Genomic DNA, 18,849 nt, shown 5'->3' on the forward strand with positions numbered 1-18,849 from the left:
ATCATTCATTTCCAGGTCGGAATTCCACAAGCCGGAGCTGGGGAAAGGTGAACCGCGTTGTTTTAGCGGACCTAGAAGGTCGGAATGTGAATGCAGTAGTAGCAGAGTCAGAACATCCAGACACAAGCTGTCCCAAGGCATGAGATGCATCAATAGTGAGGAGAGAAAAGCCTCTAAGGTGCCTGATAGGGGTCATACTGCTTTGAAGTCCGACGGCGAAAGCGTCGACGTTCATTAATTTCCAAGACTTCTATGAGGATCTGAAGAGGAAGCCCCGACCTTGGAACTATTGCAAAGGCGAGATGGACTTGTTGAAGTGGATACGAACATCATCTCAGCTTGTCAGGTACTGGTACTCTTTCCCTCTACGGGTTCTCTATACGTAGCCAAGTACCTTTATCTGAGATGTCAAGCACGTATGGAGTACACTTGGAAGTCTGTAAATCAAGATACCTTTCGTCTGGGTTCGGTCTCTTAGTGCCTGAGGTAATACTTTCTAAGCAGGTACTTCGTTGTGGGGGGGAATTAAGCGTGCTCTGTTTCGATCTTGCTGCAGCCCCTTGTCCTACGCACTGGTCAATCATCGACCGTCGAATGGGGGGTGGTATTGGTTATGCCTGCCCCGAGTGCTAGTCTACCTTGTGCAATGAAAGTCGAACGATTTCTGATATTTGGCCGACATTCAGGACAATGCGAAATGTCAGTTTGTGAGACCCAGGAACGTACCGTAAGGTATTGCAGAATCGTCCAACGTCAACGGATACCAATACTTCCGTTCTCGTGACGACTTCAGCACAAGCTCTCCACTCCAATTAAACCCTATCGCCGATGATACGGAATGTCAATGCGGAATTTCCTTCCTATCAATTCGGAGCTTCTACGACCGCAAAGCTATGTCATTTGACTGAATAGAATAGAATAGCTCAAGGTTTTGATGGCTTGACGGCTTGCGCGGTTGGCTAAGGTAGTCTGGCAGCGTCACGTAATTGCGCCGTTAAGCTGTAGCTCGAGAGCCTTTACCTTGTCTGGTGATAGAGCCCGGACTGGTCCCCGAGCCACGAACCTTCACTCACCGGGATGAGTTCCGTAGTACAGCAAGTGGCTTCTGCTGGGGTCAAGGCACAAAGCACAAGCCAGGGCTCGAATGTGAGGTAGCCATCTCCAGATACGTCGCTGTTGATCATTCACTGATCGTGTGGCTTGAAAAATTCATGTTAGTGTATGGAGTAATGTTCTGCGGCACCTTGTTATCCGCAGTGATCTTCAGGACCTGTGGATACCGGAATCCTAGTAGGAAGTCATGTAGTGTAGCGATACAGCACTGCTAGTCTGCTGCGGTATCGTGGAGCTTTGCAAATGAAGAGCTTGGGAAACCATCGACCTACAGGCTACAGTCCCGTTTTGAATGTTGACCTGGATAGATGAATGGAAGGGTCATGCGGATTCCAGATGTGGTTGAACTCTGAGATGAAGAGACCAAAGAAATGTGATGAGTGCCAAGGACTTTTGCTAGACTTTGAGTCTGGGCCTGTTCCTGACTTGTTGACCTGTTTCCCGGGACTCCTGAACGTGGAGGTCTCAGAATTGTCATCTTGGCATGTGTGGCTCGAATTCCCATCCCATCCACGCCGTCTTCTTTGTGTTGCCAGGACCCTTCCACCTTCGTGCTTTCCACGCGGAACAATAACAATGCGGGCAAGCTACCTACCTTACGCTTGGAATCTCAAGGCTAGACACCCTTCAATCGCCACCCTCACAGCCCAGGCCAGACCTTCTCCAAGTACAGCTCAGGTGCCACAGTGCCGTGGTACCTTACTTCTTAGACTGCGGTCGTGAATCCGCAGAGTTACTGCGTAGACACGCCTCTGACTCTCCACATGGCGTCTCTTACATCAGCAACAATAATCAAGCCCCAGTACTCCGTACCCTCCCCATTACCTCAATGTGCAAATCGTCTACCGTAGTATAGTGTTTCGACTACCAGCCGTGCCAGCCACATCGTCCTCTTCCCAAAACAAGATGGCGAAGGGGCTTGGAGGGGTCGGTACACGACCTCCTAAGGTAGAAGGGAACATACTGCGGTATAGCTATGGTACGGTGGGTCCTTCCAATTGGGCTCAGGTCTGCCCTGCTCTGCTAGCGTCTGCCCTCCACACTCCCGCTCCCACTTCCACTCCCACCACTTCGTCGCTGTCGTGCAGACAGAGTGACAGACAAACACAGACACCCCAACCCTCACAGACCTCCACCAAAATCCCTCCCTCCTATCAACGCTCAGATATTATCACGATCTACCTGCTCCATCCCCATCCGGTCGGTCCTCTTCTCCAACTTGTCTTGTCAACCCCGAATTTCGACCGCTCCAGACGATCCGCCACTCTGATGAAATCGGTACGCCTCATCCTCGCCCTCGTTGGCTCAGGAGCGAACGGTTCTTCAGACCTCAGACAAACTTCAGACTTCAGCCTTTAGCCATCAGGACTTCTATTCTTTCTTGCAGCTGCCCTTGTCGGAGATTCATATCTCAACCTGCTGGCAACACCGACCCTTCGTGACCATACACAGCGCTTTAGGAGGGCCTGAAGCTACCCCATCCCTGATTTGGCCGAATGACGTCCTCTACACCACCTGAACCCCCCCGGCCCTCAGGAAGATCACCCTTGGGTTCCATCTCGAATTTAGATGTTCAATCTCAGCAATGCTGGATTCGAATCCACACGTCCCCAAGAAGAATCAAGCAATCATGTACGGGGTTTCTCAGATGCTACGCTTCGAGGTCGCAATGTGCCTCAATGTGCTAGGTAGTCCCCACGATCCAACTTCGGCCAAACCAAACAACCAGCTCAAGATGATATGCCTGCGCGCCTACCGACGCCTATCCGTACGCCCCATTCCGTTGGCGCCGCTGAAACCCGAGCTAGTGGCTCTTTAGAGGCTTCGTACTTTTCCCCCCTTCGCCAGGTATTGTCAGAGTTCAATTCAAGTCTTGTCCAAACAAGAAGTACTGGCTACAGGGGTCGCAATCGGGGCGCCATCCCGTACAGATCCGGTCGTCGTCGACGAGAATCCACCACACTTGACTGTGAATCTGCAGCAGGCGAGGCACCAGGGCTGCAGGGTGGTCTGGGCCAGCCGGAACAAACACGGATCAAGGCCAAACCGATGCAGGCTTGCAGTACTGGCTCCTGGTCCGTCTCCGGGGTCCCTTGGCCGCTGCCGCCCTGCTGTGGCCGTTCCTGGTGGAACCCACGGCCGACCAGGTGGGCCATGGCAGGTTGACGGCGGCCTTCTTTGGCACTTTGCTGAGATGCAACACAAGCAACGGTGTACGCAGTACTCCGTAGACACTGACGTGATGAGGATGAGATTCCACCACATATCTGAGGCGCCAAACACGGTAGCACCGTAGTAGGGTTACAGGGGATCAGCCGCAGGCGGCCAACCACCTTTCATGATGCCTCTTGGAATGCCTCTCTGCGGCGGACACACATGGCCGCAAGATCACCTGCTATTGCCTCCTAGGATGGGATGGTGTTTGCGATATCGTCGATGCACCATTCATAGAACGGCGAGTGCCTATCCCGTTTCTTCGCCAAACGTTGGTGTTCTTTCTAGCTCGCTGCTGGAATGCGGCTGTAGTACTCATACCGAACCGATGGCCAAGAATATGTCTGGATAGACCACGGCATGCCACTAAATGCAACGGCGGACCTCTGGGTTCTACACACGTTTGGCACCCGGAACGTTTATTGCCCGCCCGCGCCTCAACAACATATGCCACACCACGGAGAAGCGCACAGTCGAACTCGGCCTCTCTGGCTTTAATTCGATACCCATGTCTTTACAGACTCGACAGAAATTGGTCAATGTCAACGGCTCACCAGAATATCATGGCATCCTCGTACAAAAGTATTTTAGTCTGGGCACGGCGCATAGGTACCCACTCGCACCGGGAGAGTCTCGGAAGTTGCCTCTGGTTGCGGATCCACTGGGCTTCCGGCTCTCCCACTTGATCCCCCCGATTCATCCCTGATTAGGCGCATGCCCCATGGCCACCACCCCTTCGACTTCTTGGTCCACATTCTGGCGTGGATGCCCAGTGCCCCCCGGCTCCCACCCACTTTGTGATGGTGAAGGCATCCACATCTGTTCGCACTGCCATCGTGGGTCTTGGGCTGGGATGGCACTGGAGAACCTTTCATCTGCAGCGGTCACCACCAAAGACCAAGGGCAGCCCTAGCTAGCTATCTAGAGTGCTAGACCAGAGTCGGCGAGAACCCAACCGTCGAAGACGGGTCGTAGAGACGCGAGGATCAATTTGGGTCTGTTCATGGCCGAAGAGGGCGAGTGGAGGATTGACTGCTGACCGAACGCGGTCCGACAAGTGTGCTTACGAGGATCGCAAACAGCTCAATGATATCAACTGTCTCTTGCCGTGGACGTTGAGTCAAATGGACTGCGATCGATGCGTTCGTTGGCTATAGTGAATCGTGGTATCGATCATACAACCAGACATGTTTGTCGTTGGGCCGCTGAATGTAACGTCCAGGCCGACTTCAGGGACTTGACGGTGGAAGTCTATTTCTCAGGTATCACCATATTGGTGGGTGTGTTTTTACTATGGAAGAGACAAGCTGGGTTGTGCCTTTCCTTTTTTTGTTGCCGCGCGCCCTTCATATCTGGCAAAAAAAAAGTCCGACCTCGATATGGAACCTCGGTCTATCTCCCACTTTTGTCCTGTTCACCCTCCCGGAGCTTCCAAACCCTCCTCTTTCCATACAGGCATATGAAGATATGAGACACCTGAGTCGGGTTGCAGGGACTGGGCTTGTTGAAGCTGGCAGTGTAGGTGGTTGTGTGGTTTGTAAGTGAAGCTCAGTTCTGGCGGTATGATGTTTGTACCATCTTAGATACGTTGTATTTCGATGGAGTTGGCTCCGACTTTGTGTTTGTGTCTGTTTATGCAGCCTCTCTATCCGAACCTCGAAATATTTTTATAAAGCCCCACGCCCACTCTCAATTGGGTTGGGACGAGTACTGATACCTCGTCTACTCTGTACGGCATGACGGATATCTCCTGCGCGCTTGAAAAGCTTGGCAGATCTTGGAGGCATCGCCCGCACATCTTTGCACACGTCACACTTTTTGCAGTTTATTGTTCTCGGTTATGCTAGCTCGCCTTTGCGACTTGATCCAAACCAACACTTTGTCGCCGAGTCTCAGTGTGAAAGGGCGGAACAAACCTTCCCACGGTCAAAGCCACAGCCACCGCAAGCCTCTAGTGCTGGTACATGGCAAGGTATCCGTCTTCTCCACTCTGCAATTCCACAGCAACACCTGGGCAGCCCGACAAGCCACAAGAGGAGTTACCAGAGAGAGGTTGAGTTGGTGCAGATACATGCTCTGTGGCTGGATTACCTTATTGTGTACATAAGGTTTCTGGGCATCTGGTCCCTCATCTGGAAATCACGAGACGAGGCAAGAGAGCCCACAATCAAACCTGGAGAGAGAGAGAGACACACACAGCCCCACCGTGGAGGACGACGGGGATCTCTATTCTTTCCTTGGGCCGTGCCTGAGAGCGAGACCCCATTGTTGGAACAGTCAGCACCGCTGTGAGCATTCTGTCAGCATCAACAAGCAGCAGGCCCAAGAGACATCCCCTGGCCAGATTCCAGAAGGAGCAACAACGGCAGAACCTTATTTGCCAGCGAATTGGATAGACGGGGAAAGCCTCGGTTGAACACGCCACCAAAGTACTATCGCATGCGAAATACCTAGGTTAGAAGCGGGTAGGAGAGAGAGAAAGTCCAGAGGTGAGTGAGTGCGGCACTTACCGAGCCTACAGAGAGCACCTTGGCTGCATTGAGTGTGCACTTCGCAAAAATCAAATACCTACATACATACCTACCTTATGGATAGATACTAAAGAAAGCGCAGGCGTAGACGCAGAACCATAAGCAGAAGCAGACGCAGACGCAGACGACAGACGCACATCTCAAGTGACCTCGACGACCGTCACAGCGTCACCCGCCTAACTCCCCCCGGCCGTGTTCCAGCGAAGCATCCACGCACCCACGGCACCCCACAATTTGACCGCCGAAAACGCTTCCGATCCCCCATTGCTTGAGCCCCCCCTGCAAGTTGAGGTGCGGTGCAGCGGTGCTGAGAAGTTCAAGAAGAAGTGTGGGAAAAAAAAAAGGTCTCCAACTCTTCTCCCACCTGCACGCCGTGTACCTACGCCCCCCGCGCCTGGCAGTGGACCACGCAGTATACGCCTGCAACCTGCAACTCCACAGCTGCGCCCACTTGGATTGGTGCATCCGCGGCCCTTCCAAGCAATCACAGGTCGCCGATTACCACACCCCCCCTTTACATCCTTCCATTCTCTGTGCGACGCCCCCCCTCCCCCTCCCCGCCCGGCCGTCCCTCCCCAACCCCAGTTTTTGCTGCACGAACAAGCCGGCGACATTCCCCATCACCCATCTTTCTCCTCTCTGAGCAGTGAGCATCATAAATCTGCTCCGCTGGTTTGGTTTGGTCTTTTTTTGCCCTTGACCACCTAGGTAGACCTGGACCTTGACCTAGACCTAGACCCAGTCTTGCGCCCCTCTGTGTCTCTGGTAGGAGGTTTTTTTGTTTTATTTTTTGGTTCTCTACGGTATTTGCTGCTCGATGAGTGGCCGAGTCAGAGTTCCTCTTCTCCGACAAATCTCGACCGGACGCCTCTTCTCCTCTCCGCCCCCCGCCCACCCTTCCAGCCTCCCAGTCCCGGTTCTTTCTTAACTTTGTGCTACTGTCGCCAGCTTTGTGGAACATTCCCCTTCTTATCCTCTCGAGAACACTAGACGGCACGACAACATCTTCATCACCGACAGCCAAGACGTGCGCACGCGACCTGATTGATTATTACTCGGCCTCGACATCAATACCAGCCATCATCACAGAGGTCTTTCCGCCGCCTGGTGCCTCTTCCTTGCGACCGCTGTGACCCTCTTCCCCCACTGCTCCAACTCACACTTACACCGGTGACCGCGGTCCAAAGGCATAAACAGGGACAGGGACGAACGCCGTCCTCAGCGCCGGCGTTGTGCGGGGAGCCAGCTTGCCAGCTCGCTCGGCACCGTCTTCTTCCACTGTCGCCTCTCCGTTGATCATCCCCTTGATTCGTGCATGACAAAGGACAATGTCATCTAGCCTGCAGCAGCTCCAAAGCCAACAACTCAGAGCTGTCAGTCTCGAATATTCGCAGCAGCACCCTCATGCCCACGCTCTCGACTCGCCCGGCGCTCATTCTCATATAACCACTTCCTCAGCGTCCCACCAACCCTTCTCCTCTGGAACCCCAAATGACGGTATGCGGTCCAACAGCGCGAACCACAGCGTCGTCGATGCCTCCCATTTTGCCGACGACTTTTCTTTCCCCCCGAACCCGCTGGACGACCAAAGCGCAATGATGTTCCTCGGCGAACCAGATCACGCTGCCGACATGTTCCCGACCTCGCATCGCCCCTCCGTCTCCTCCATCGGTGGCCGCCAAAACTCAATAACAGTCATGCCTGTCGGTTTTGCGCAGGCCATGAACCAGCGCCGCCATAGCATCATTACCTCGGAAGATGGCAGCCAGGACAGCGGCCACGCCGAGCACAATCCACTCGAGGATGCCGGTGCCGATGAGTTTGGCCTACCTACGCAAATCGCCGGCAACGGGTCCGACCTGGGCGGCAAATCCAAGGACGACAAGACAGACCAGACGCCCGCATGGAGCGAGTTGAAGACCAAGGCCGGCAAAGAACGAAAGCGACTTCCTCTAGCGTGCATCGCATGCCGACGTAAAAAGATTCGATGCTCGGGAGAAAAGCCGGCGTGCAAGCATTGCCTTCGATCACGGATTCCCTGTGTGTACAAGGTGACAACCAGGAAAGCCGCGCCCAGGACCGACTACATGGCCATGTTGGACAAGCGACTGAAGCGTATGGAGGAGCGCATCATCAAAATTGTGCCGAAAAACGAACAAGACTCCAATGCGGCGTCGCTGACCCGAGCCGTGGTTAAACCGGCAATTCCGGGATCACTCCCCGCAGCTAAAGCCAACTCCAAGAAGCGAGTTGCCGACGAAGCATTTGGTCAGGATCTCGACCACTGGGCAAAAGCGCCGGCCAAGACGAGAATTGAAACGCCAAACAAGAACTTGTCGTTGCAAGCGCAGGAAGCGGAGGAGAACAAGCTCTTCCTGGAGGGGCTCGATGCACTTCCGTCCAAGGAAATCCAGGAACATTTAGCCGAGGTATTTTTCGAGAACATTTACGGCCAAGCATACCACCTGCTCCACAAGCCCAGCTACATGAGAAAACTCAGGTATGTCTTCTCTCGTGAGAATGTACTCATGATTCAACTGCTGACTTTGAACACGCAGAGCTGGCACGCTTCCGCCAGTACTCGTACTGTCCGTTTGCGCGATAGCCGCCCGCTTTTCCAGCCACCCGAAACTCAACAACTCATCACCAAACTTTCTCCGTGGCGAGGAGTGGGCGTCGCATGCCCGGGACATCTGCACCAGGCGATATGAGTGGCCCAACATCACGATCCTGACGTGTCTACTTATCCTCGGCCTTCACGAGTTTGGGACGTGCCATGGCGGTAGGAGCTGGGCTTTAGGAGGCCAAGCAATCCGCATGGCCTTTGCTCTACAACTTCACAAAGACTTGGACCACGATCCCCTGAATCGCAGCGGAGCATCGCAGCTGAGTTTCATCGACCGCGAGATCCGGCGCCGGACAATGTGGGCATGCTTTCTCATGGACCGGTTCAACTCCTCCGGTACCGAACGACCTACCTTTGTGAGGGAAGAGACGATTGAAATTCCGCTACCGATCAAAGAAAAATACTTCCAGCTCGATATGCCAGCCCCGACGGAAACCCTCAAGGGCAAGGTCCCTCATCCCGTGTCTGCTGAGGATGGTCAAATGGCCGATGCGAAAGAGAACATGGGCGTTGCCGCTCACATGATCAAGACCATCTCTCTCTGGGGTAGAGTCATCAACTATCTGAACCAAGGAGGAAAGGAGCTCGACCCCCATCCCATCTGGAGCCCCGAATCTGAGTACACCAAGTTGCTGCAGCAGTCCGAAGACCTGCTCGACAACCTTCCAGAATTTCTTCGTTACTCACCCGAGAACGTCGCGCTCCACGATACGGAAAAGATGGCGAACCAATTCTTGTTCCTCCACATCGCGATGCAGCAAAACGTTCTCTTCCTCAACCGAGTTGCCGTTTCAACGCCAAACAGCCCCGCTGCGCAAGGCGTTCCTCGGGAATTTGTCGCCAAGGCAGGCGACAAGACGTTTGCAGCCGCCAACAGGATTTCCGAGGTCCTCAAAGACGCCGAGTCTCACATGGTGACTGCCCCCTTTGTCGGCTATTGCGCCTTTTCGTCTGGGACGATCCACATACTCGGCATCTTCTCTGGCAATCCTGCTGTCGAGGCAGCGTCGAAGCGAAACCTGGCGACAAATGTCAAGTTTCTTTCAAAGATGAAGAGGTATTGGGGCATGTTCCACTACATGTCTGAGAACCTCCGTGAGCAATACAGGACATACGCCGATGCCGCCAGACAGGGCAATTCGGCAAAGGAGACGTCAACGGCTTCCCCCATCTTCCAGTACGGCGACTGGTTCGACCGATACCCCCACGGCGTTTCACAGTCCGACTTTTCCGACCCAGCATCTACGAAGAAGAAGGAGAAGGGCGACGACGCCGTGTTGGAGCAGAAGCCAGAATTACACACCGTGGAGGAATACTTTACGAGTTTGTCGCCACCTCGCAGCACAGAAGGCAATTCGTCAAGGCCAAACCCGCTCAAGCGCAAGTCTTTCGTCGGGAAGAAACTCGGCACTCCGGGCATGCGAGCAGATGGAAGCCAACTGGAACCACTCTCCACCGAGAACGTTGCTGCCACGGCGCAAGAGCAACTGAGTGCCCGCATGCAACAACAGAGAGGCATGCAGCAAGGCTCGCTCGGCGGCCAGACAAGCGGACCGACCAGCTTCAATCCCCTCACCGTGCCGCATTCGCAAGGCTCCAATTACCACGCCCTATCTCCCATCAGTCCCATCGCCGTCAGCCAGTACGGGCACCACCACCCGGGCACACCGTCGTTCTTCTCTCCCGACTTGCTCAACATGTCGATGAATCAACAGAACGGCATCTTGCAGCCCCTGGACCGGCAGCTCGTGTTTGGCGGGTACTCCATGGAACAGGGCAACATGAGCCACTTTGACGGCATCGACTGGGACGGCATGCCGAGTAGCGCCCACAGCGCACCGGGAGCGCACAGAGACGGTGCCCGCTCGCGTCCCTCGCGCGGCGGTCCCAATGGCATGGGCGGGCCCGGCCACGGACACGGGGAGGGTATGGGGTTCGGAGGCCAGGAGGCGTCGACGGCGTGGTTCATGCCGTTCAACATGGAGCCGCCGGAGATCGGGCAGGATATGGGTATGAATATTGACGGGTTCGGCAACATGTTTGGCAGCGGGTTGCATCACGGAGCGCGATGAGCTTTGTTGTAGAAGGTGTCTTGTCAACCCTCTGAAGCATTGTATTAACTTTGCATTGTACATCTTGTCTCGGAGAATTGTCTTCTCCATTTTCCTTTTTCCAAATTTATGACGTATATGAAGGGAAAAAAAGACGGATGGGCATGTCATGGCACGGGAACATGGACGGGAGAAGGGGGGAAAAGGAGACAAAATCTCATGCGGTCTTAGCTAGCGATTGATTCTTGCACATTTTCTTCTTGTGAGATACCACCACCGAAACTCCTAATGCAAAATATCAAGGAAGATATCTGCAAACTATAATGTCCCTCCTCAACTAGATAACTTTTGGTGTGAAACTTGCAACCGGGAGATCCAAATCTGTACATGGTATCGTTGTGGTCTAAATGAACTACTACTTTTCTCTTTTCTGTACCCGAACGAATCCTTTCTATGCAAACAACGACATGAAACAACACCACAAGTTTCTTCCTCTCCTCTACTCACTCCGCGGCAACACTCTCGTCAGCCTTCTTCTTCCCCCTAGACCTCTTCCGCTTCTTCCCGCCGTCGAGCGCGGCACCGCCATCCTCGACGTCCTCGTCTCCCTCCCCACCGCCCTCGCGCTTCTCCTGCACGGCGCGCTTCGCACCCCTCTTGCGCCCCTTCTTCTCCCTGACCTCCACGTCCTCCAACCCGAACGTCGGCCCCGTCCTCTCGAACTCCTCCCCGAAGTGCTCCCGCCGCCACTGCCTGAGCCTCGCCTTCTTGCCCAGCCGCTTCTTGTCCTTGCGCTTCTTGTCCTGGTCGCGGAAGGTGGCGAGCTTCTTGAGGCCGGCGAAGCTGTTGAGCGCCGCGTCCGAGGGCGCGAGGAGGATGTCGCGGGCCGTCATGCCGAAGGCCTGCGGGGAGGTCTCGCGGTAGCGGAAGGCGGGGACCTCGTTGGCGGCCGCGGCTTGGGTGGCGGATTTGTGGAGGGACGAGGAGCCGGGGATGTCGGCGGCGTCGAGGTCCATTTTGGCGTCGACGAGGGCTTCGAGCTTGGCGCGCTGGAGCTTTGCTGCTTTCTTGGCCGAGAGGCGGTCTTTTTTGACGTCTTTTGTGGTTTTGCGCTTTTTGGAGGGGCGGGAGTCCGAGTCTGAGGCTGAGTCGTCGTCTGAGGCTGCTGCTGCTGCTGCTGCTGCTGCTCCTTCGTCGTCGGAGAGTGTGATTTGCGGGGTTTCCGTGTCGTCCTTGAAGTCGGGGATGATGTCGTTGATGTCGATGTCGTCGTCCCACTTGGGCTTCCTGGGCTTGCTCTTCTTCTTCTTCGTCTTGCCGTCTCCCGCCGCATCCTCCTCGTCGTCCGACTCGGCGCCGCCCTCGACCTCGGCGTAGTACGCCTCGCCGAAGCGGCGCTTCATCTCGCCCTCCCACCGGTCGTCGTCCCACGCGTCGTTCAGGAAGCGCAGCCACTCGTCGTCCTTGAGCTCCTCGCCCCGCAGCCCGGCGGCGTGCTTGATCTTCCTGAGCTTCTCCTCGGCCTCCTCGAGCTTGAGCCTGCGCAGCCTGGCCTTTTCTTCCTTGCGCTCCGCCTTCTCGGCCTCCTTCCTCTCGCGCTCGGCGTCGCGCTGCTTGCGGCGCGACGTGGCGGCCTCTTTGCGGACGGAGCGGGCGCTGACAATCTCGCGCGAGTACGTCTTGAGCGCGGCGTTCGATTTGGCGGGGTCCTCGAAGCGGAGGTTGTAGGCCTCCTCGAACTTGTCGTAGAGCTCGCCCTCGTCGCCCTCGCCCTCGTCCGAGTCGAAGGCCTTCCAGTTGTGTTCGCCGCCCTCGGTCCAGGCGCGGGCTGCCATGAAGTTTGACAGAAAGAGCTCCGGGTCGCGGTCGGCGTTTTTGATGTCGTCTTCGGTGATTTGCTTCTTGGTCTTCTTGTTCACCCGCGCCGCGCGGGCCGGGTGCACGCCGTCGACGGCGGGGCCGTCTGCGACCTTGGCGACCTTTTGTCCCGGTTTCCGCTTGACAAAGTCCTCGCCCTCGTCGTCGTCTTCGGGCCCGCCGTCGGCCGCCTTGTTGATCTCCGAGATGATGGACTTCTTGAGGGCGTCCTGCTCCTGGTTGTACGTCTGCGGCGGGGCGGGTGCGTCGTCGTCCTCGTCGTCCGAGGCGCCGACGCCGCCTGCGAGGATCTTTTCGCGGTGGTAGTCCTTGAGGAACATGGGCTTCTCCTTCTTCGTCTTGGAGGGCGTGGCCTCGCCGGCGGCACCGGCGGCGCCAGCGGCAGCCTCTGGGAAGAAGGAAAAGTTCTTGTCGAGGACGCGGGGGTCCTTGTTCTTGATCGCGCTGAGGGTGGCGGAGATCTGGGCGTCCAGGTCCTCCGTCGCGAGGAAGCCTTCTTCGTCTTCGGTCTCGTCTGAGGAGGACGAGTCGCCGTCAGAGTCGGAGTCGTCGCCGGCATGCTTGCCTTTGCCGGGCTTCTTGAACTTTTCCTCGACTGTGTGATAGCCGCTATCGTTAGAATGCTGCTCCTCATGATATCCCAGAAACAGAAACAATTGGGTTGAACATACGTCTGTGCATCTCCTCGCGCTTTTTGTTGTGCTCGAAGCGCTTGGCGTACTCCTCGTTGACCTTCAGCGTCGGCGCCGCGATGTCTGCCCCTCCATCTTCGCTGTCCGAGTCGCTGTCGTCCAACAGGTTGACCTTCTTAGGAGCCTTGTCCTTCTTGGTTTCCGGTGCCATCTTGACAAAGTTGCTTCCCCTGAAGTAGAAAGTCTATGTGCAAAACACTTCGTCGCAAATGAGTAGGAAGCGAAATCCTGCAAGCCGCGGGATGGGACCCTCCAATCGAAGATCTCAAAGGTGGTCAAGCAACTTTTTTTTTTTTCTGCCGCTTAGCCCAGCAAGCTGCTGCAGGCTGTTTGAAGGACCCCTGCACAGGGTGGGAATCTTGGCGGGGCCTGCCCATGGATGCGGACACCGGCGTATCGATTCTCCGCCGCCCCTCTAACTCAGGTTACCTTACTGCCAGGCGTGCCAGGTGAAGCTGAAGGTGCGAGGGAGAGAGCATTGGCCAGCGGTGCCGGGGGGCGCTTCGTCATTGTTGCGCCTCACCACACCCGTCGTTTCAGTGACCAAGCTGCTGTCCTACCTACCGCTACGAAAACCATCCAACCACCCCCACACCCATCGCGAAGGCAGCAACTTACAACTTTCGTGCGTCCCTGATTCCATCCGAACCGAAACCTGGCATCATTTCCCCACGGTTCGAATCGCAAGAACACTTTGATAGAAAAAACGTACCCGGCTGTCGTTATCGACCTGAACTACCGAGAACAAGATGGACGGATCCGGCGGTGCCCCGAAGCCGAGCAGCAGCGTCAAGCTGGTCCTGCTCGGTGAAGCTGCCGTAGGAAAGGTGCGGCCACCACCATCCGAACCCAACATCAGAGCTCCTTACTAAACAGTATCGCAGTCGTCGCTTGTCTTGCGCTTCGTCAACAACGATTTCCAGGAAAATAAGGAGCCCACTATCGGAGGTACGAACCGCTGCCGTTGCCATCGCAGACAAGACCAGTCCGTTTGAGAGCGAAAAAGAGCTAACCTGTCCACTCCTCTCGCCCCCTTGCAGCCGCCTTCTTAACACAAAAGTGCAACCTTCCGACCCGGACAATCAAGTTCGAGATCTGGGATACCGCCGGCCAGGAGCGCTTCGCCTCGCTGGCGCCCATGTACTATCGCAACGCCCAGGCCGCCCTCGTCGTCTACGACCTCACGAAGCCCACCTCACTCGTCAAGGCCAAGCACTGGGTGGCGGAACTTCAACGACAGGCCTCTCCGGGCATCGTCATCGCCCTCGTCGGCAACAAGCTCGATCTGACAAACGACGCCGAGACCGGATCCGCCGGCGACAACGAGGAGGCCGACGGAGAGGACTCTGGCGACGCTAGAAAGGTTTCGATGGAGGAGGCCAAGACGTATGCCGAGGAGGAGAGCCTGCTCTTCTTCGAGACCAGTGCCAAGACGGGCCACAACGTCACTGAGGTCTTCACGGCCATCGCCAACGCCATCCCCGAGACGTCGTTGAAGAGCGCGCGGGGTCCGGGCGCATCGCACGCCGTGAGCCGCGGCGCAGAGGACCAGCAACGGGTCAACCTCACGGGCTCGAGGGATGCGGCGGCGAAGGAGGGGTGTGCCTGTTAAAGTTGTAGAATGGGGAAATTGCGCGTTTGTGTAACATCTCGAGAAAGGATGATTATCGTTTTTTTGCAAAGGAGGGATTCCTTTTTTTGGGCCGTTTTCCCAACCTCCCCCTTCATCATTTTGGAGTCGATCAGTTTTTATGCGCTGCATTTCTGCTATAGGGTTTCATTTATGGGAGCGTCCATCCGGCAGTAAATGGGAAGTTCGTCATGAGTCGAAAATCAGACACAGTCGCTTTGCACCACTTCACACGCCGACTCCTCCGTCGTGGTGTACAATGGTTCTACTTGTGCTGGCAAAGTTCGCAGAAGAAGACATTGGGAAGGATCGCGGATCGGTTGGGAGCTGATGCTTCGTAGTGCACTATGTAGACGGAATTTCATACGTTCAAGAAGATTTACGGCACCCTCTGGACGCTTTGGATGCTCCGAGGCGTTGATGATAATGACCAGGGATTTGCATCACCCCATGCTGCCATTCCTAGAGTGCCGGATGCATAGGTGCAATTGGCCAGTGGGCGAGTAATGCACCGACCGATCAGGCAGTGGGCAGACCAACGCTGCACAGCAGACCTGGTGGCTGGATCAAGCAGACAAGGTACAGACCAAGGTGCTGTAAAACACTGTAAAACCAGCAGGCCGGGGAAGGTGAATGAGCGTACCTGGTTGGTCAGTCACCGCCCACGCGTCCCACTCTTTTTCTGGCCCTTCCCGCGCCTCGTCCACCTCAAACTGCTCCGTCACTTCAGAATCTTTTTCACGACCACCTGCTCCTTTGCGCAAACAAGCTCAACAACAAGCAACCGTCCGTCATGACAGCGTCTCGCGCGACACGCTGAAACCGTCTCCATTCCTTCTTTCTTCATCCTAATACCAGGTCAGCGGTGACGCGGCCATCTTTTATTGTTGTACTTTCCCAGACCCCTCCTTCGCCCATGTATCTCTCTTCTTGATATTCCTTTTCCTCCACAACGACGACAGCATGGCTGTCCACCTCACCCCGGCCCAGGTCGAGCTCATCAAGCAAGTCTCCCGCTCCCTTTTCTCGACTGCAATTCGTCTCAATCGCAATGCTAACCTTGTCTCTCTAGCTCACTTGCGCCCGACGACATTCCGATTAAGCTGCGATGCGCCAGCTGTAGCAAGCCCGCTGTCAACGCTTTCCGCCTTCCCTGCTGCGAGCAAGCCATCTGTGAGACTTGTCAGTCATATGGCTCTCACCTTCGCCTCCATGTGCAGCTTCTGACCAATCTTTCCAGGCCAAAGTTCTCTCCCATCATCCTGTCCCGTTTGCGAGCATTCACCCGTGTCCGCCGACGACTGCACGCCGCTCAAGTCGCTCCGAACCACGATCAAGGTTTTTATCCGAACCCAAGAGAAGAAGCGCGACGAAGCCCGATCGAAGAGTGCAAAGGACTCGGCACCCCCTACTCCAATCGATGCGAAGCCGAATGCGCAGATCGCTGGCCCCGATGAGACCCCAGCCGCCGATACACCTTCACAACCTGCTGCGATCCCCGACGAACGCGAGGAGAGCGCCGTTGCCCAACCTGCGCCAATTGGAGATGCCAGCACGGCCGATGTTGCGGATGCAGACGCCAACGCGGCACAAGACCAAAACGTTGGTGTTCCGATGACGACCCTGTCAGTATGACGTCTTGCTAACCAGCCGGTCAGGATGCGCCTAACCATGACGAAGAGCCCACCATCTCTAAGGGAGAAGACGACGATGACGAGACAGTCATCATCACGGGCGATGAGACCGCGGCCGATGGCAGCAAATTAGCGAGACCTCAGGAGGAAGAGGGTGCTGCGGATAACGACGGCGCAGAGGGCGACGACGCGAATGCGAGCGGCAACGCCAATTTCAACGGAATGAACGGAGGCAACTTTCAGAATATGAACTTCACTGGGAACGGTGACTTCAATCAAATGCAGATGATGATGGCCATGCAGAACGGCATGGGCTCCAACTCGTTTGGCAACTTTCCAATGATGGGTAAGCCATCCCTCCACTTTCCCGCGTCACTGGCTGAGGCTAACCACACCAGGTATGCCAGGAATGGGTATGGACCCAATGGCGATGCAGAACATGTACATGAACGGCGGCTATGGTGCTCAAGGCATGGGCATGGGAGGCTTCAACGGTGGTTTCGGCTCAGGCTCCAATAACTGGAACGGGCAACAGTCATGGAATTTCGGCCAAGATAATTTCAATTCTGCTAATGCTGCTGGCATGGGATCTGGTGACTATGGCAACTATAACTCAGGATTCCAGTCAGGGTACAATCAAGGTAATTATGGTCACCAATTCAATGATTACCGCCGCAACAATTACGGCAACCGTGGACGAGGAAGGGGACGCGGCTTTTACAACGGTGGCTATGGTCGAGGCGGATACCAACAGTATGGCGGCTATGGTGACCAGAGCCACGCGCAACAACAGTATGGAAACAACATGTACGGCCAGGGGTCCGAGGATGGAACCCGCGCCGCAGGAAATGTTGACGAGTTTGGCCGCGAGCGCCCAAATGACCAAGACGCGACTTCCAATGCAGGAGGCGGCGACAACGCAGAGAACGGTGGCGGGTCCAGACCCGCGGATGAAGGCGGGGACGAGCAGGGCCAGGCGGATCAGGAGAACGCTATGAATACAGACATGGCACAGGCATCAGGTGACTACTCTGCGTACAACGGGAACGGCATGCCGGGAGGTTATGGTCCTCAAGGATTCGCGCCTGCAGCTCCTGATGTTCCTATAAATGCTCCGACAGGTCCCAAGGCTATGCGTCAGGGCTTGCCGAATACAAGTTTGCACACCTTGCGAGCGCGAGGATACGTTGTACCTGATGAGAGAGGCCGACAGTCGTCGGTGGACGCACTCGCAATTCAGAGTCCCGTCGTGGACCAACAGCAGCAACAGCAACAGCAGCGATCCAGAAGTAACTCGTCGACGCGCACCAAGGATAAGGACAGGAGCCGTCGCCGAGATGCGAGCCGTGATCGTGAGAGAGAACCTGACGTCAGGTCGGAGAGAGACCACGGCGTAAGAGAACGAGACTACTCACGCTCACCTTCACGCAGCAGAGACCAGAGTCGCGAGCGCAAGAGCGAGCGCGGCGGCGGCGGCGGCGGCGACCGAGATCGGGATCGTGACCGCGGCGACCGCCACCGGCGCCGGCGCAGACGTTCGGAATCGAGATCTGTCGTTGACGATCGAGACGATGAGTATCGTCGCAGGAAGCATAAGAGCAGAAAGCACACCTCATACAACGATGAAGACGACGTCAAGTCCCGTTCCAGAGACGATGGGCACGAAGAGAGGTCCAGGTCGGCCTCGCCCAGCGACTCGAAGCGGTCTAGCCATAGGAGCCGCAGAGACCGCGATGAGAAGCGCCGCGATCGGGAGAAGGACAACAAGCACCGGGACGACGACTACGATGACTACCACAGAAAGTCCAGCCACCGCTCGCACAGAGAGAGGGAACGCGACCGAGACCGGGGAGATCGGGACAGGGATCGGGAACGGGAGCGCGATCGCGACTACGACCGTGATCGGGACCGCAAGGACCGCGACCGCGAGAAGGATCGGAAGCGCGACAAGCACAGGGACCGGGAGCACCGTCACCGCAGCAGCCGGAAGCAATCAGCGGAGCCGCCCACGCCTGTCGACAGGGACTTTAATCCGCCCACCGGCCCTCGTAGCGGTGGCCCCGGTCTCGAGATCAAGGGTGTGGGCTCAAAGTCTGGCAGGTCGTCCGACAGACAGGACGGCGGACGCCGAGACTCCCAAGCCTCGGTCAACAGCAAGTCCGCGCCCAGCGTCCCCACAAAAGATGCTCACGCCCTGGAGCGCGAGGCACGGAATCGCGAGCGTCTGCTGAAGGAGACGCAGCGCATGGCTGGTCTTGCGGGCCTGGCGGGCGCGAAACGCAGCAGAGATGAGAGTAGCGGGGGAGGAGGTGACGACGGCAAGCGAAGCCGGCGGAAGGGGCGTCGTAGCGAGGCTATTAACATCGACGAGGAGGAGGAGCGGATGCGTCGCATGGAAGCTGAGCGCGAGGGCAGTCGTTGGGGCTAGAAGCCCGGCGGTCGGCCTCGTGCTGGTGGTGCTGCCGGTTCGCGTGCGACGG

At 56.3% G+C, this 18,849-nt stretch overlaps 6 protein-coding genes across 6 annotated transcripts; 4 read left to right on the top strand and 2 right to left on the bottom strand.

Annotated features, from left to right (window-relative positions):
- Positions 1–2,019: 2,019 nt before the first annotated feature.
- CABS01_00303 (uncharacterized protein) lies at positions 2,020–2,472 on the top strand (the record flags this gene model as incomplete). The annotated part of the gene is made up of 1 exon (XM_060533685.1): positions 2,020–2,472. The coding sequence occupies one exon, from the start codon at positions 2,020–2,022 to the stop codon at positions 2,470–2,472; it is 453 nt and encodes a 150-aa protein (XP_060406199.1).
- Positions 2,473–3,914: 1,442 nt separating this feature from the next.
- On the bottom strand, positions 3,915–4,082 carry CABS01_00304 (uncharacterized protein; the record flags this gene model as incomplete). Its single annotated transcript, XM_060533686.1, has 1 exon — positions 3,915–4,082. One exon carries the CDS (start codon positions 4,080–4,082, stop codon positions 3,915–3,917), a length of 168 nt encoding a protein of 55 aa, XP_060406200.1.
- Positions 4,083–7,186: 3,104 nt separating this feature from the next.
- CABS01_00305 (fungal specific transcription factor domain-containing protein) lies at positions 7,187–10,556 on the top strand (the record flags this gene model as incomplete). Its single annotated transcript, XM_060533687.1, has 2 exons — positions 7,187–8,358; positions 8,417–10,556. 2 exons carry the CDS (start codon positions 7,187–7,189, stop codon positions 10,554–10,556), a joined length of 3,312 nt encoding a protein of 1,103 aa, XP_060406201.1.
- A 482-nt stretch (positions 10,557–11,038) lies between these two features.
- CABS01_00306 (KRI1-like family protein) lies at positions 11,039–13,256 on the bottom strand (the record flags this gene model as incomplete). The annotated part of the gene is made up of 2 exons (XM_060533688.1): positions 11,039–13,008; positions 13,085–13,256. The coding sequence occupies 2 exons, from the start codon at positions 13,254–13,256 to the stop codon at positions 11,039–11,041; spliced, it is 2,142 nt and encodes a 713-aa protein (XP_060406202.1).
- A 598-nt stretch (positions 13,257–13,854) lies between these two features.
- CABS01_00307 (Ras family protein) lies at positions 13,855–14,717 on the top strand (the record flags this gene model as incomplete). Its single annotated transcript, XM_060533689.1, has 3 exons — positions 13,855–13,932; positions 13,990–14,053; positions 14,146–14,717. 3 exons carry the CDS (start codon positions 13,855–13,857, stop codon positions 14,715–14,717), a joined length of 714 nt encoding a protein of 237 aa, XP_060406203.1.
- Positions 14,718–15,808: 1,091 nt separating this feature from the next.
- CABS01_00308 (pre-mRNA-splicing factor 38B) lies at positions 15,809–18,797 on the top strand (the record flags this gene model as incomplete). Its single annotated transcript, XM_060533690.1, has 4 exons — positions 15,809–15,908; positions 15,976–16,337; positions 16,394–16,715; positions 16,777–18,797. Coding segments are annotated over 4 exons (2,805 nt in total), but the record flags the coding sequence as incomplete, so codon positions are not given.
- Positions 18,798–18,849: the final 52 nt, after the last annotated feature.

The sequence above is a fragment of the Colletotrichum abscissum genome (assembly GCF_030869225.1).
Source record: "Colletotrichum abscissum strain IMI 504890 chromosome Unknown Scaffold_1.1, whole genome shotgun sequence".
Lineage (NCBI taxonomy): Eukaryota > Fungi > Ascomycota > Sordariomycetes > Glomerellales > Glomerellaceae > Colletotrichum > Colletotrichum abscissum.